The following is an 18,747-nucleotide window of genomic DNA, read 5'->3' as shown; positions in this document are numbered from 1 at the left end:
GCATCTAAGATTGTCAAAATATGAATTTGCGATTTTTATACTATCCTACGTATCTACAGTTTTAAAGTTATAGATTGGTACTTTCCACTTCTGCGGTGAATTCATATCAATATAGTCCATGGCCATTACTATGCTGCAGCACATGTTCGCATATGTTCGCACCTGGGATAGGGCGGAGAGCAATATGTTCATCGTTCTGTTGAAGGGGATAAAGAAAGACAGAAGAACAAAATGTGATAGTCTTTCAAGCAGCATCTGCTATGAAGCTGTGTAGTTTAACAGTTTCCACTGGAGCCAAAAATACAAAAAAGAAAAACAATTACAAAAAAAGTTGAAAAAAATAATCAAAGCTATCAACCCTATGAACAGTTGACTTCAAAATTGTGCATACCCTTGATACGACATGACTTTGAAAGTTGGGTTTAGCAAAAATAATAATAGTAAATATATATATAAATGTTCATTGCATTTATGTAGTACTTTCCATCCGAAAGGATTGCAAAGCACACAGGAGGGAGTCCAGTTTCTTCCACGTCTACAATAACTCGGATCATGTGCACATCCCACTTGAGAGACATGCAGCAGCCTCTCTACACAGCAGATAGGGTGGAGAAGTGAGAAATGAATTACCAGCTGAATTAAGGGAAGTTTAAGGAGGCTACGTTGTTCCAGAGTAGAATTTAGTTTCCTTATGGACTGTGCCATGGTATCAAATAATTAGGATTTTACTGGTGCACATTCAGTATCTGTTGCATAAATGAATGAAGTTATGAAAAATTGTAACAATACGTAAGAAAAATAGTATTGGATACCACTTAAATAATGGCTCATTTTCTAAATATCTGCATCTGTGTTCACTCTGATTCATACTTTTTTGTTTATAAATTTGTACGTTTTCAACAAAATTTAAATTGTAATTTTATCCTGTGGGGTGAGCACCCAGTTACATCAAAGAAAGGCTCTCTGAGAATTCCACAGAGCAGGATACTGTAGTTGCAATGCACTAACCACTCATCACACCTGGGAATGTAGGATTGCAGGTCCATTGGTGCAAAAAGCACAGGCAGTGCATTACTGAGTCATGGGGAGATGTAATATGGTCAGTTCAGTCATCCTGCATCATGATTTTTGCAATAGGATGAGTACACTTGCAGCACTAACCTAAAGAACTGAGGGCTTAGTTCCAACAGTGAAGGGTTTTGGTGGTTCTGTAATGTTTTGGGATACATTTTCCTGGCATAGTTTGGGCACTTCCCTTAGAAGGCAAGGTCAGTGCTAATCATATTTAATGGTACTGAGCAATCATCTGTATCCTATGTTATAGCATTTTATTTGTGCCAAGTGGGGTGGTGTCTTCCAGGATGACTATGCTCCCATCCACAGAGCACATGTGGTCAGCCAGTGGTTTGATGAGCTTTTTTGGGGTTTTCTGGAATGGAGTTTTGTACCTCCTTCATCCAGGAATGAGTTGAGTTGACTTTCTTAAGGAAGAGTGGTGCCACATCCTTTCTGCACAATTCCAGTTGTTGGCAGAATCTGTGCCACAGCACATACATGCTGCTGGCCACACATGGTGGCCCAACACCCTATTAAGTGAATTTACTGTTTATATTTTTTGTCTACTACCTGTTGATTTTAAATGTGTTATCGTAGCAGAATAACAACTTCAAGCACAGCTCCAGATCTGTAAAATGCATAAAGGATTATAAAATCAAAGTTTTTATTTGGTAATGATAACCAGACCTCAGTGCAACATTTGTGGTATGAACTACAGGAACGTCCCAAAATGCAAACCCAGGTGTTCTGAAGGAACATAGATCTGTATAGAGAAATGCCTCCAGATAAGTGCCTGAACCTATTAAAAGGCTACAGGATGAACTGTCATTATGTTATCAAAGCCAAAGGATGATCAATGAGATAATTGTGTGGGTACAAATAATAGTGAACATTGCATAATAAGAAAAACATGCCATTATTTTTGACAGATTGTTTTTTGCAATATTCAGTAGTAATATTCTCATGACATTTCAATTTTCCTTTATTTATACAAGTATACTAAATGTACACTTACATTTTCTTTTCTAAGAAATTCAGCTTTGAATCATTTTTCTTTGCAAAGTACAGTACTCTACTTGTGTAGCTTAATACTATGATAAATAAATTGCACACTGTACACCAGTTTATATATACAGTATGGGGTAGAAGGAAAACTCAGCATGCAAAAAATTCTTAATAAATGTTGATAAATTAAGTTGTGTACTGTATATTATGGTCTTACATATGCTAAATTTAGGAGAGTGGAGAATGCATCGTAGGGGACTGTTGAACAGCATTACCAGACATGTTCTCTTTTGATTATTTTAGTTGTTAAATTGTAAATGGGAATAAAGAAAGCACAGAGTCGTTTTTGATTGGTACATGGTTCCTTTGTTCAGAAATTATTTCGATGTATATGATGTTCTTTGAAGTTCAGAGACTGATTATGCAAGGAAGGAAGGCAGAATATATAAACCTCAGTATTTTTTTACATTATGTTCTTTTATTTGATCTGTCTGTTCTAAAGTAGTTTGGGGAAACTACTGGTACTCCTTACTCTTAAGTCGGAGATGATTAAATATATATCTGAATGTCTAAGGAATTGGCTGTGTAACAATTGTTCAGGCTGTTGAAGAAAGCTAGAGTCAGCATTTCCTACATACTTTGTCCTGCTAAGTATATGAAATACTCTTTATATTTTTCTTCCAGTGCCACAAAAACTACATCCCTGTGTGTGGATCAAATGGAGACACCTACCAAAATGAGTGCTATTTAAGACAAGCAGCCTGCAAACACCAAAAGCACATAACAGTGGTGTCAGAAGGTCCATGTTACCCTGGTGAGTTGGATATACTGTATATAGTCAAAGATTTTGTTATTTAGTGCATTTTGGTGTTTCTCAGTCTAGCAAGACTATTTACTCTTTTATTGTAACTGAGACAAGTGTTGTTTGAGGGGCAGCCATTTTTTATGGTAAGTGGGAAACAATTCAAGCTAGCACCTAAATCACTGTTGCACTGGTGTTATATTGTGGATACTAGTTAAAATCATAAGATATACTAGTCAACACAATTCTTTATTTTGCTTTAGGTGAACAGAATACTACTGACATATTCGTATAGTTTGCCTTTTTGCAAAGATAAGTTTCTCTCCTTTTACTAAAGAATAAAATACTCTTAAGTAGTGCTACCAAAAGTATACAAGAGTACTAAAACAAAAGTAAAGTATAGCACTGCAGAATCATGGTAAAGGCATGGCAGAGCAATCCCAAGTGGCTTCTCCAAAAGGAGTTTGAGCACTAAGATTCAGATTTCACTGATTCAAACTTTAGTCAAGTAACTAGCTGAGTGTCACTGGAATTACTTAGGCAGCATTGTCTAACTGATAAAGCACCATTGCAGTAAGATTGGGAATGATCAAAGAGTGTGCACTCTTGGCTTTCTGGCAAACAGCAACTTCTGTGCCCTTCTGGGTTTCCTGTAAGCTTGCCATGACATCAGTAAAATATGCGACACTGTGCCTTTTGACACAGACTCTCCTATCAAGCACAATGGAGCATGCATCATGTCAATTGAAAAATGGCTCTGCAGGTGGTCAAAGGAGTATATTCACATGTTAATTATCTCTCACGTGGGTTCTGAAGTCACTACCAGAAACATGTGTAAAGCAGAGAAAAGACTGAAGAAAGTTTTTTTTTACAGTATCCTATGCAAAGTTAATTTGCTACCTAATATCAAGGCTTAAAATTCAATATAAAGCTGTTTGCATTAAAAATATCTGTCAACATGATCATCTACAAATGGCAAATGTCAAACAAAGTTTAGCATAAAGGTGTTTTTTTATATTTAATCTTTAGGCATTTTCTGCCTTACACAATTAGAACACAATTATTACAATCTTGAGTTTAGTACCGGAGATGCAATTTTATTGTAGATTATAGCAAGTGCAGTTTCAAAGGGTTGTAATCAAATTCAAAGAGTGATTCTCTGAAGACATGGATTGCTCCTGCTGATGTGTTTTTACTCTCCATTCTTCCTCACTGTGCTTTCACTTTTGGTAGGATATAAAGCTTCATTCTTAATTCATTCTCCATTAGGTATTCTGCTGTTTCAAATGTGTACATCTATTGTCATTTAACACTAAGGACGTCATACAGAACAGTGCTTGTGTTATTCAATCTCTGAGGTCCCTTTCTTCCTGAAAATAAAGTCCTTGATTGCATATCTTATGCAAAATACTATAGGCAAGCCCGCTGGCAAAAATACTGTGCTCCATTTTGGCTCACTGGGGTAAATAAACATCCACAGGAGCAAGCACCTGCAAGAGAAGCTGCTTGGGCAGAGATATCCATTTATTATTAATAACAATTTGTTTTTGCTGTTTTTTCTCTCTTTTGAAAGATAAGTGCTGGAAGGCCTATAGCCGGTTTGACTCAAATCACTGCCTGTGAAGAGCCTAACAAAGGTGTTGATTCAGTTTACGTCCACAGCACCTAAAAAAGCAGAATCTAAATTTATTTTTGACAAGCTAAAATATTGTAAAAGTTCAGAATGTCTAGCTAACTTTTATAATATTTTTATTTATCTGCAGATAATGGATCTGGTTCAGGAGAAGGAGGTATGTTGATTTATTTGATTTCTCTACATAATAATAGCTTTGTAAGTCAGTAGTAACGGTGACTGGTCACTGGTTTGTTCAGAAACCTGAATAAAAGCTTTAAAAATGTAACGTCCTGGCATGAAAGTGGCATCAGAAAGTAACTGTCTTTCACCTGAAGTTATGAATGAGGTGGGCTGACATGTGCTAATCCAGTTTCACAGACTGAAAGAGACGTTGAAGAGCAGACAAAGCAGAACTAAGAGGGAAAACAGATTTCTCAGTTGCTTTAAATCTGAAAATGTTTTTCCTGTGTGCATTCAATAATGTCACCTTCTAGACCTGATCCGATAAGCATTCAAACCCTGGTCCAGATCCTTTTCACAGTTCTGTAGAAAGAAGTTAAAACAGACATAGCTTTTAATATTATATGAACTGTTATTATGTTATAGCTGTTAGTTAGCTGTTATTATATTATACTTAATATTAGCTTGTTAATATTATAAATGAGAATACAGAGCTACATTTGATTACTGTCCATGCAGGAATAAATTCCCATGCATCAGTCTTATACAGCATGGGGCATAGTCTTCAGCTGGTGCATAATTTTCAAATATATTGTGTACAACCTATGTGATTATTGTGTATTCTCTGTGATTTTTATGAATATTAAACTTGGCATGGTGTTAACGGTTACACAGATGATGAATAAATTAATAAAAAATGCACTCGTGCTGCAGCGAGAGTGATTCTGGGAAGCTACAGGGTGATATCTGAAGATCAGTGAGAGTGATCACCATATGGAAGGCTTCAGGGCTAGTAGGTGAAGTTAATGATGGCCGATACTCTGCTTAAAAATAAGCTTGATTCCTTAAATGATGACACACTGGGCTTAGAATACAGATGTACAAAGCCTTTGTCTAATGTCAGCAGTTTCTGATAGCAATGCCCATTGGTATTAAATGTTTTAATGGAAGAGAATGATATGTACAATACTGAAAATATTAGATGAGTATGTTAATATTTTCAACTTTGTTTCTAGTTTAATCGGCTGCATATATTCAAAAGAAGAAGAAAGTCATACTTGTTTTTAGCACTCAGTTATTTCTTTTCCAAATGTGTGCTAATCTATATACAGTACCTGCCAGCGGGAGAAATCTTGTTTGATGTTTTTGAGATCAAAGTTTTCCTGTTCTATTTGTCGTTCTCCAGTAACAATGCCAAAGAAAAAGCTTAGTGTGTGTTAAATTAAGGAGGACAATAACAACACCACAGATGTCTTGCTGAACATAAGTGTACACTGTGATACGTGTTCATCCTTTTCTATACCTTTTGATACCTGAAATTCTGATCTCTAGGTTAGGCTGTATAGTTTTGGTTCCCATCCAGGGTGCATTAAAAACAAAGCTTCCTTGGCGATATATTTGTCATTTTGAATAAACCAAAATAGCGTTCTCTGTAACGATAACAGAGCCCAGGATAATTCATAATTCTGTATTTTTGTTACACGTTCATTTCTGCCAGTACTAAAGAAGAAGCACATGACCACTTTTCAAGGTGATTCCAGCCTCTAATCTCTAATAACGGTGAAAGAGAAGGGCTCCTAGAGTTGTGATTAAGTGCTGAAAAGCTGCGTGCGTGTGTGTGTGTCTGGGTGCAGCAGCACTAATTAAGCTGTGCCGAGCAACAAAAGGGAGAGCTTGCTTTAGGCAGGGACACAGTTCCTCATGGGGAAGGCAGATTGGAAAGGGAAGCATTGAAGTTGTGCAGACTGCTGACCTGAGGTCTGACAGCCAGGAGCTTAAGGGGAAGCTGCAGCTGCTCTAGCTCCAGTTTTCCCAGCAGGTGTCACTGTGGAGAAGGAATTGCCCAAGGCCATCATCTCTGGGGAGGGAAAGAAAAGATAACACAATCAGCTGCTGTCAATGTTAAATATTAACTAACAAGAGGTGGAAGCTGAGAGGGAGACACATTTCCCAAAAACATAGATCGGTACGGTGAGAATTTAAAAGTCTGACCACAGTGTCACAGCTTTTTAAACTTTTGTGATGATCTAATAAGAACATCACGACACTTCCCACCTTTTGATTGTGTGCATGTCCTTATGTAGAGTGCTTAGGAAGAAAATGCTCTTGAGTTCTCACTATTAGGCTTGATGGAATATTTCACCTAAAGGCTATATGCCTCCAAAGCATCATTAGCAGATTTTGTTCTTCAGATCAGAGGAGAATAATATGAATGTCCTGGGTCTTGAGGGTGTGGAGGAAGAGTAACTATAATAACTGTTATAGGAATGAATCGTGTGGATAGTGCTTCACATTTAGTAACTAGCCAAAAAAGAACGAGAACATAAGAAAGTTAGAAAAAAAAACAGAGGAGGCCTTTTGGCCCATGTTTTGAGTGTTATTTAGTAGCTTTGATTTCACTCAGTCATTTAAAGAAGTGTTCTTGGACAATACAGCTGGGTAGCTTGTTGCAGATTCCAGCAACCCAGAACCCAGATTCCAGTAAAGTTGTGCCTCCAATTCTCAGTATAACCACCATAACCGGAGACACATGCTTTTTGGTAGCTTTTTTACAAATGTTCGAATAGAGAGCAGTACTTACCGAGGTGGCATTTCGAGCCGAAGCCGATACATTTCCTCGCCAGCTAGCCTCCTCCAGCGCATCCTATCTCGCCTTGCTGGCATCTTCTTTCACTGAGTCAAGCCATCTTACTTTAGGCCTTCCTCATGGCCTCTTTCCCTCAATTTTCTCTTCTGCTACTTCTTTTATTAGGTCTTGATCTCTTCTCATTACATGGCCATACCACCGTAGTCTTATTCCTTTGACAGTAGCAAGCTGCAAAGGTATAAGCAGAGGTTAATTCCTGATTGGAGAGGCGTTAGAAGAAATGCAGTGTTTCAGATGTGTGGGAGAATGAAGGAGAGAGCAGCAGTATGAGGAGCTATATTAATGTATTGCACAAGGTGACTGTAAAATTGAGATTTATTTTTAGAGGCTTAATTCCTGTTTTTTGCAGTGATAAGAGTCAGCTCCTGAATGACTTGGCCAGTTTTTCAGGGTGGCAGTTTTTCTGTGTTTTACTGCTAAGCCTGCTGCGATATTCAACTTTAATTTGACAAGCTACACACTGAGGTCAATAGTAATCCTTTTCTCAAACAAATGAAAATTTTATATTACGACTTGGCAGTCAGCAGAACATAGCCAATCTCTTGTTAAGCAAACTCCTGGCTCTCTAGTGACAACAATCATGGTATCAGGTATCATTTCTTCTTTTATGTTTTGTGCAGCTATTGCTCAAATCATATAATAAAGTCATTTCAAACGAATGCTAATTCTCTATTGTTGCCCTGAATTGCAGGAAAGTACAATATCTGAATGTTCTGCCTGAAGAATGAATGTCAAATGTAATAATATCCATAGCTCCAGTCTTAAAATAAAGAAGAATTGTATGCTTTAAAAATATAGGCCTACATCATATTAAATGTAATGTTAAATATACAGGTAATACTATCAAGTTGATCAGTTTTGGAAAAGTCTAGATGAGAAAAAAAATAAATGTTACTTTTACCTTGTGAGACCTTATATTACATTGCGTAAATGTTTGACTTCTAACTTATTAGGGTTTAAAAACAGAAATGCAAAATATTATATCTAAAAAATGCATAATACACAGTGATAAATTCTGAAATTGTGGACCTGTATTATGAAAAAGCATATTGCTAAAAACAGATTTAACTTTCCCACTTTTCTATTTTTATCCAAGGAATAATGACCCCTAACCCTGTGTTCACTCTGTGCTGTGTAGATATTGAGCCCTTTTACTTAAAGTTTTTTGGTGTCATTAAATGTGTGTTCCCTTATTTTTTTGTCAAAGAAATTGCAACAAAGATCTCTTGCTGCAAGGGTGTACTGTATACTATTGTTTTTTAAACAAAGTTGGAAAATAACACAAAACTACATAGTGACACTGAGTTTGTGTATTGACTCCAGTTTTTGTTACATTACAGTTAAATTTGATATTGAAATTGATAAATACTGTCAGGCTTAGGTCCGAATTTCATTTCATGTTGCTACAAATGAAAATGGCCACCTTATTCCATATACGTTGAAATGTAGGGCCACTATAAAAACATACCTGTATATATTTGGCACATAAGTAGTTAGCAAATGATATGAAGAGGTGACACGAGGAGTGGGGATAACTGGGCTGCTTTGGGAAATTATCCAGATAGGTAGCAGCTTAGCTCAGTTTATAATGGCATTAAAGCTGTTTCAAAGAGATAGAGGAGAATAGCAAACCACTAAAGCACAATATAGTGTTGAATGCTCAGAGCTGATTCTGCTACATCTTACCAATAGAAATCCTACGAAAGCTCATTTCCTACCATGCCATTGTCCTTATTCTTCAGTTCTGACTTCCTTTGTGCCTTAATAGCATTTCTTTGAGTACTTAATAATGTACATTACCCATGTTGTGTTTTTGTTGTTCTACAGAGTATGAAGGCTCGGGCTCAGACATGGGGAGGAAGTTCACAAAGTGTGGTACTTGCAAATATGGAGCGGAGTGTGATGAAGACTCAGAAGATGTGTGGCAAGTCTTTTTTTTTTTGATTGCTTGATATTGAGCTCTGATCTCTTCACAGATAAGAAAGGGAATGCCTTCTTCCAGAAGTTCTTAGTATTTCTCTCCTGGAAGTCCTGGCTGAAAGCTTTCTGTGTGGTTCAAAAGGCAAGATTCTGAACTGGGCAGAAGATTTTTGGGAATTAACACAGCCCTAAACACCTTCATTGGTACAGATTGAACGTTTCTGCTGAATTTAACTCAATGTCTCGCCACTGTAACAGGGCAGCTATCATTGTGGAGTTGGGGCATGAGAAGAAGCATACTAAGGTGTGATGGTTGCTTTAAAGGGTTGTACAAAGGTCTTTGCAAATCGGAGCAATTGCACAGTTGGGTTAGATGCATGCATTTGCACACAGGAACTGCACAGCACGTTGATGCAGCTGTTGCTCATTAGGTGGTTTCTTTAAATACATTGAGAAAGACAGAGACCCACAGAGAGAACAGACACCTGGTAACATCAGTCTCTGCTTAGAGCTACCGGCTCGAAGGTTAACAGCTGTCTCTTGCGAAGGGTAGCTGGGTTAGGTTAAGACATGGCTGGTTAGGTTAGGAGGTTCAATCCAGTATAGTTGCATCACCTGTCATCCACGTCAAAGAATTAGGACACCAGCTGACAGGGAGAGGGGTTTTGACTTACACAATTTAAGTACGCTTAGGTATGAACAGTAGGCATCCCTGAAAACATAAATGTGCTTTCTAAAACAGTGTGCTTATTATTTAGTGGAAGGTAGGGTTAGGCTTAGGTCTAGGTCTTTTGCTGGAAAAAAATTAAACTGGGGATGATATATGCAATATCGTATTGAAGTCAGAATACAAATGAGTCCTATTTTTGCAGTAGCATATGCTTAATAGTAGTATGTTTAAAAGCTGTATTATTATTACTTTTTTCCAGTTACTTCAGTTATTTCTTGGAAATATGATATTCTGGCTTAGGACTTTAATGGATAAACATAGATAAACTGCTGTTGGCACTCTTTATGAAGACAGTTATTTTGCAATTGAAGCCATAAACACTTTTTTTTCTTTCATTTTCTGTAGTAGTAATTGAGATCATTGAGGTTACTGCTACAACTGGTGGTACAGCAATAACAGTTTGCATAATATCTAGCCTTTGCTGCTAGAAGACCTTAAAGAAAAAGAATTTATAACAGCAAAAATGGGCAAAAAGTAATTACCATAGAAACAGATTTTTAAGATGTCTGCATTTTTAAAGCAAGAGTAACATAACTATTCAATGACTTTTAAATTTTATTGCAGACAACCTACAGTATTGCTTTGAAACCCTTAACTTATACTGACTGCTCATTTAAAATATTTGCAATGAGTTTATTATTAGCAATGTGACTATGAACTTAATGCGGTTTTGGAGAACATAATCTCTAAAATCAGGAACTGGACTTGCAAATAGGGAAAAGATGGGAATACAGATAATCTACACCCATTTAAAGTATTTAAACTGGGGGAATTTTCTTCCACCCTAAAATTATTTATTGCAAGTTGAGTGAACCTGTATATGATGGAAAAATAGGCTTTCACCATTATTTTCCATTCATACCACTGGTGACAGACAGAAAAGTAATAACAGGAAAAGATCTATGAGAAAGAATACATTCTCTCAACTCAGTTATAAATGCAGTTTCACAGTTTTCACTTGTGTTATCTGGTTCATGTATCATGGTTTAGTCTGAATAATTCCACTGGGTTTACTTTGTCAGTGCTTTTGAAGATTTTGAATACTTGTATTCAGGTCCTTCACAATCCCCTCAAAATCTTCAAGACAAGGTTCAGTTCTTTCATGATGTGCTCAAAATTGGACTGCGATGAATTTGCAAACCTCAATTGTAAAAATCAATTCTAGTCACTAGAGTGCAGGATCAGTGACAGCAGCACCTGTCATCTCACATCCACTTTGAAAGCTACTGATCAATAGTGCAGGTTCTATTAATTTTACTGAACCACTACCTATATTCACTCTTCCTGATCTGTAAATAAGACAGAATTCTGATGAAACATGGGAATACCATACACACTTAAGTTTAAAAACTTGATATATTCACGTCCCTGGAAATGTAGCACATCCTTATCTTGACTTTTTGGAACTTTTGAATCCCGCTTAAAAACATTTTTCATTAAGAAGAAATAATTTGCTTTTTTATTTCTGTCCCAGATACTTTCACGTTGAACACTGTGATTTCATTACTTTTCCTTAAATGGTTTACGCTTTGGATGCTGTTTAAACAGGAATCTGACTAATAGTCCAGAATTAAAATAATATTTACAGCAGGTTTCAAGGACTTGCAAAAGTAAGCTTATTTGGTACTTTCTACAGAAACATTTCACTTTCTTTCATTTATTTTGTCCATGCCCTAAGACATTCCACAGTAAATTATTAATGACATTTAAAACAGAATATTGACATTTTCTACTTTATTACATAATTAAATATAAAAAAAGTATTCCGTTTACAAACAACCGTTCTTTAGGTGTCCTGTTGATTTGGAATAGTGTGTGGTGTATCATGAACAAAATTTCACAATATGCAGATGTTTCTGACTTAAAAGCAATCTCAATCTGACTGTCATCCCTGTCTCATTGATAATATACCAAATAGAATATTTTATTATAATGCTTTTTCAGAGGCATTTTCAAGTTTTAATTCAAGAATGTGCCTGCTGACAAGATTGACATCTGAGACATAAAGGCCTGTCATATCATGTTCATCATGTTCAAATTCACAAGCCAATGTAATAACTATCCACCTTTGCCTTTTGTTTGCACAGGTGCATATGCAACATTGACTGCAGTGGGCACAACGAAAACCCTGTTTGTGCAACTGATGGGAACTCCTACAACAACCCTTGCCTGGTTAGAGAGGCATCTTGTATGAAACAAGAGCAAATAGATGTCAAACATCTAGGGAAATGTCTAGGTAAGATTATGCAAATACTGTACCTTTTTGTGCTATACATATTGTTTTTTTCCAAATTCCCCTGGTAATCTTCCAGACGTTTATACTCAGTAATATACTCTTAAAGCGATACATTAAAAATGTTTTCAAAGAAGATATCAAAGCTCTTATTTTTCCTGCAAGTGCTGCATTGCCATAGACTGTAACTGAGAATCAGACTTCAGTACCCACATCGACACTAAATAGCACAGTTTAAAATATTCAGCTTCAAAAAGCTGCCAAGTGGAGAATAAAACATTAATTGCTGGCAATTATCGCTTGGCGTAAACAGCCCAAGATGCAGAACTTTGCCAAAACAACAAGCAAGGAAATGATTAGATTCCTTTGCCACCCTCAGTAGAGCATGGCTTTGTGATTTGTAATCAGCATATCGGAGACAACGTGGCCACTGTTGTGTGATGCTTAGTTAAATTGCATTTAGAATCAACATTTACAGACAAAAATACTAGTTGAACTCATTTTATTTTGTCCAATTCGTTTGCTGTGTCTGAACAATAAGGATCTTGTTTTTGATCTGATGATCTGTTCTTGCTTTTTTTAGAGATCATACATGATTGCTTTTCTCTGCATAAAGAGTTTTTGCTGCATCTGTTTTCATGTCATTAGACACTCTGCTTAATGGCAGAGCTGTTTATTGAAAACAGAGGATTTTTCCTGTGTTCTACATTTTTTTACATGTTTATGTGATTTAAAAAAAAAACAAATACAGAAATATTTATGTAGAAGTTTCATTACAGAGGCCTGGGTAATATCTGAGCACATTTTAAAAGTCATGAGGATGAATATTCCTCAGAAATGAGCAGGCTGTTAATGAATCTGTAGGTTATGTAAGGCCTTTGAATAATTTTGCTTTAGAAGATGATAAATTCTGATTGTATATGGATAAAAATATGGAATGAGAAGCTGTCAAAATGTTCTCTCTCCCATAGCATTGAGATTGAATGAGAGCTAATTGATAAAACTGACCTGCATGCAGTCTATATATCTGTAATTAGATACTATATACAAAATAAACCTGCATCAAAAGGAGAAAAGATGGCGTTATTGTCGAGGTTTCCACATCCCTATCTCTTTTCTAAACACAGACTGAGAGTGTATAAATCCCCTCCAGCTTAACAAGGAAAGTGTTGCCAATATCTGCCTGAGGTACCTTTAGAAGGACTTTACATGTGGCATAAATCACAAAGTCATGCATTCTCTTAATGGTGCTTCTAGCTGTAAAACAGAGTTGCATTATACAAGTAAACATCTTCTTTCATCATTAATTGTTTTGTTTAAATATTTCAATAAAGACACTTATCTCGTTATAATTTGGATTGAATATTTGAAATAACAACTTTCTGTTAATGTAGAGACACCTAAACTGCACATATTATTTTTACAAAGCAATAAAGTAAAACATTTGTGGTAGTTACTTGTGCTGTATTACTACTACTAATTCCATTGGCTAATGCCTTTATCCAAAGTGACTTATATTTGCACCCATTTATAGAGTGGGTATTTTGCTGGAGCAATTCAACTAAAGTACGTTGCTCAGAGCACAACAGTAGTGCCTCACCTTGGATTAGAATACACAGCCTTCTAGTTAGAAGTCCAGAAGCATAACCACTGCTTCACACTGCTGTAGTAATAATTACGGGGTCATTTTATAATTAGTATTACATGCAGTTGTATTGTTTACTCATTATGGGTAACACAGAAAAGACCAACACATACAAAAAAAGTCAATCAGACAATAATGTAAAAGCGGTGATGACTACTAACAATGGGACAGAAATCTAGAGGGTGTTTGTAATAGGAAATAATAATCATGATGACAGCAACATAGTGTTCTTTGATGGTTTTTGCAGTGGCTGGGCAGCATTGTGTGCCATATGTGTGCTTTCCTTTCTTCCATCCCTTTGTACACACAGCTCCAATGCAAGCCAAGTGGGCTGAGCCCATCCTTTAACTTAATCTGAAAGATGTATATTTCAGATTCCTGCAGCAGTGATGGTGCCTCCTCAGCATTGCTGCAGGATGCTGAAGGCATTGTGCTGCCAGAGTTTTTTTTTCCTCCCCTAATTGCTGAATGTCGAGTCTCTGTAATAAACAGCCTCTTAAAGGGTATGTTCATGGCTCACAGTTAGCCAACATATTCACTGCCTGCAGAGATTTTTTTTGTTTAATGTCATTCCCATTGGACACGACAATTACACCACCAGTATGATTAAAATAGGGCTGCTGGTGTCTGCATATTGTCTTGTTATTTTAAAAAGTGGTATTTTATTTTGATCAAACTGCCCATGTATGTATATGTGTTTAGATATGTATACTGTATATGGTGTTTTCTGCAACAAATATATATATTTGTCTGAGACAAAAATATAAAATGTATATAACAATCATACAGTACATCTCTGAATTTTTACATTAAGAGTTTGTTTTTGTGTTGTTTTTTTTCATCTTGTGCCTTTTCTTTCACTTGCTGCTGCTTAGAGTTAACTTGTTAAAATATTGGTTTTGCAAATTATTTTCATATTTTAAGTCTTTTTTTTCTCATTTTGAAATTTAACCTTTTCAACCCTGGAATCAAAGGACCAAGTGAATAACATTACAGACAAACAGTATTTGCGGTTTTCTAAAACCTGCAACTATTGCTACATGGAACATAATACCTAACAAAAGTGACCAAATCTAAAATGTGTGCTTTGTATTATTTTTTTTTCCCATGGAGTAACTAAACATCCATTAAGTCACAAAATATGCTGGAGGGTGAGGTAATAGTAATTAAAGTTGATCTGGATATTTGAATGTAAGAATATTGTGTCCATTTGTATATTAAAATCTACTAAACAGAGAAATCTGTAGTTTATTTTTACGGAACCGACCTTTTCACTGTTGTTTTTTTGCAGTGGCTTAGCTGACTATAACATACTGTATTTGGCAAAGTGAAATGAAGCCCACACGTTGCTGTTCATCAGTCTACCAAGCCCTGCTGGCGGTGAAACAGTGACCGAGGGGGTCTTTCATGTTAACAAGAAACAGACTGTGTTCAGAAAAAAATAAGGATTTAAAAGAAAATCATTCTTGCAGCCTTCTGTGATGAAAAAGAAATATACTGTAACTGTCTAAGGTAGCACTTCAGTCCATGGAGACCAATTAGCAACCATAAGTTCAGTCTGTGTACCAACCAAATGGGATTGTGACTTGAACAAAATGTTTGCATAAGTTAAAAGGTTGTATGTTGCATCACTCACTTAGAAACAGTTAACGCTGGGATGGACAGATCATTTCCCTAATATAGCTGTTTAATGCACTGTTCAAGCTGCATATAACTAAAACCTGTGAAAAACTGAAAAACAAAAACCCATACCCAGACCCTTTTTGAATTTCTTTTGCATCTTTCAATAAAGTACCTTTAATAGCTTATCAACATCATATTTGCAAGCAACAGTTTCTATTACATAATAATTATGCAATTAAAACTGCTATTAGCAGCACACTAACAAATTATGACAGTCTGCATTGCTGGAGTATTAACAGCTGTCGGTGCTCTGTTGATTCTTGTAATCCATTTAAAAACGTGTCATTTAGAAGTGCTAACCACAACCTAAGTATTGTTTTCCCCCAGTCGATAGATTTTTGTTCTTTGGTTTTCAGGGGAAGTTCCTGAGTGAAAGTAAATGTTTGCTTTTGTCTACTTTTGTCAAAAGCTCAGGGAACAACAGCTACGCAGGTACACCTACACAGAAATATATTGACATTGTAGCTTTGTTCCCAACCATCAGCTTATTGTTGACCTAAGAATCAGTCAGGTTTCAAACATGCTGTTTTGCCTCCCATGGGTGTCACTGGGATTTTGCTGTATAACAATCTCATTATTATGGATGTACTCCGAGTTTAACATTTTTTTTATCTGGCTCCAGGTAGTAAAATGTCAGAGTTGGTTTGTTTAGGGAAACATGATTATTTTTCAAGTACACATAAGAAAATGATTATGGTACCCTGTGAGTTGTATGTTTTACAAGTAATGCAGTTCAGAGCTGTCTGAAGTATTTAAATACAGTAGTTCTCTTAAAGGGGAACTGCAACACATTTTTGTATTCTGGGTTAGAAAGAATCAGCAATGATAAGTGCATTTCAAACCACAATGAAAATAAAATGTACACAATAACATGTAAAGCTTCTAATTCACATCACAAAATAGACAAAATTTCCTGGTATGTGCACACATTGTTTTGTGATTCAGAATGAGGCAACAAAACTTCTGGTGACGTGTGTGGCTCTATGACATTGTAAACACGCAGGCTGGTGAATACATTTTTTAAATTCAATTGAAATCTTTCGATCTTGAGATTCTGAGGTTTTGCTGGCAAATACTACTTACTTGTTAACTCTGCATGCAGATCATGTTGGAACATTTCTGTGGTGAAATGTCTGCTGCACAACCTGTACTTATTTGCTCGTACATCACATTACATTAGTCATTACAGTGACTAGTGAGCAGAAAGGGACGCTTCGCATCACAATTTCGTTAGAAGTCCTTTCTTTTGATTGGAATTAAATAGAATAGGAGCATGAGCGTGCAAACCTTTTGTGGCAAGCAAAGAGATAAAACATGTTCAATATGTATTGGCTTGTTTGTTGACAAAACTTAAATTTTATTTTGGACTTGCTGTCTCTAATGTTCCATTTACAGGAAAATTATCTTGATTCATGTAAGAGCTCTATTTGATTACTCATCAGATTATCGTAAGTGTCAGAGAGATCTTCTTTCCCATGTTCGATGAGTTATAAAAGTCTTCTCATCCTCCTGTAGCTCATTTAGGTGTCTATTATATACTGGGTGAATATTACAGTGTCCAGGGACACTTTAGCTTTGCTTCAATGATGTAGTTTCAAAGTCAGTCCATTGATCATATTGTATAAACATATTTTGATCATATTGTATATACCGTACGTATTTACTTCATCCAAAATGTGGGTCTTTTTGCTCTGTTTACTTCACTCGCTTACTCATTATATAAAGGTTGTCATGCACATTGTTTTAAGATAGCTGGACTTAATGATTTTTGTAACATATTCCCTTCTTGTTTCATATTTAGTTACAGAGCAGACAGTACACTGTAGAAATTTGTTTTTAAAATATAACACGTCTTGATGTTATAAGTAATGCCCTAAATATGGTTTAATTTTTTTTTATAAGGACAAAAAATTTAAAGTTATATACACTTGTATAGATAAGATCAATTGTAGGCATACAGTTTTGTTGTGTGAGGTTGCGCATTTGTTGGAAACAAAGCACACATACAGTTAAAAAATACCTTTCAGCCTAGATTCACATTATAGAACTACATTTACTACAGCAGCTTTCTCTTCAAATGTACTCTTTCTGCTGCTGCAGAATGGGAAACATCAATGGGAAATGAAAAGCCATCAGTGCACACAAGTACTGTAAGCTGTATAAGATTAGAAACATTTATAACATTAAAAACATGCTTCATTTACTGCTCATGGAATTAAAATAAATACAACTTTAAATCTAGTGTCTATTTAGTCTGTGCAGGAAATGTGCTTGCTTTACGATATCTATTTCTTTGTTGCTCAACATAGTTGTGGCTCTTACATGGCACATTAAGTCCAAAGCAGAAGAAATATTATGATACATCATGTCGTTTAAAACACTCCCTATGGCCGAATTGCTTTTGTATTTAAATGTCAGAGTACAATTCAAACCCATCAATCCATCTGATCCTCCTTTCTAACCCGAAAGGTTTATTATAGATCTTGAAGGGAACTTTAGTTGCTGCTAGGCTGAAATGACTTTCCTTGCAGAGACATTTGGTCAGTAATGCAGACTGATGAACATCAATGAAAAGCACGAACGTATCAAAAGTGTTACTTCAAGATACAGGCATTGAGGAGCAATTTTAGCTAACATCTCAAGGGAACTTGCCTGGTTCTGTGTGCAATAATCTCTTTTGTTTGAATTAACAGTAGGTAGAGTTATAGTTCCTAAAGTTGCATTTTCTCACTCTTAAATATTAAGCATATTTTACTGTGCTTAGAGATATTGTGTATTCCAAAGTAAACATTCTGTGTACCTCTTGAAGACAAGGCTACAGTGTGGTGTAAAAATATCTGACAATGATTCTGTCTAGTAGGAGGTACTGTAGTTTACTAGCAATTGTGTGGTGCTTTAAAGAGAAAATCCAGTGGATATCCTGGTTTTGTGTAGTTCTATAGCCCACTGCCACTGGTCAAAGTAGGGGTAATAGATTGCCTGCTATAACTTGTTAGATGAGTATGTTTATTCACTATGTTCACTGTTATAGGTACTGCCAGCAGGCAATTATTGTATGCGATAGATTCTTAATCCCATTTTTGCTATAACTTACCACATCTTACACATGAGTTCTTTATTTGATTGTTTCATTTAGCATTAGCTTGCGTATTTAAAAAATGCTCCTTACTGTATCTGATAGTCAATCGAGAAGATCTTCTCTTCATCAGGGATGAAGATCAAGGATTGCTG

General features: G+C 36.0%; 1 protein-coding gene across 1 annotated transcript in view; it reads left to right on the top strand.

Moving 5' to 3' along the window:
- Positions 1-18,747, top strand: part of tmeff1a (transmembrane protein with EGF-like and two follistatin-like domains 1a) — an 86,353-nt gene that overhangs the window by 51,849 nt on the left and 15,757 nt on the right. Inside the window, exons 3-6 of the mRNA XM_088918492.1 lie at positions 2,746-2,875; positions 4,627-4,653; positions 9,133-9,229; positions 12,043-12,191. Of these exons, the coding sequence (XP_088774618.1) occupies positions 2,746-2,875; positions 4,627-4,653; positions 9,133-9,229; positions 12,043-12,191 (403 nt within the window). The remainder of the gene's footprint in view (positions 1-2,745; positions 2,876-4,626; positions 4,654-9,132; positions 9,230-12,042; positions 12,192-18,747) is intronic.

This window comes from Atractosteus spatula, chromosome 6 (assembly GCF_055471065.1).
Source record: "Atractosteus spatula isolate fAtrSpa1 chromosome 6, fAtrSpa1.hap1, whole genome shotgun sequence".
NCBI lineage: Eukaryota > Metazoa > Chordata > Actinopteri > Semionotiformes > Lepisosteidae > Atractosteus > Atractosteus spatula.
This window is presented reverse-complemented; position numbering and strand designations above follow the sequence as displayed.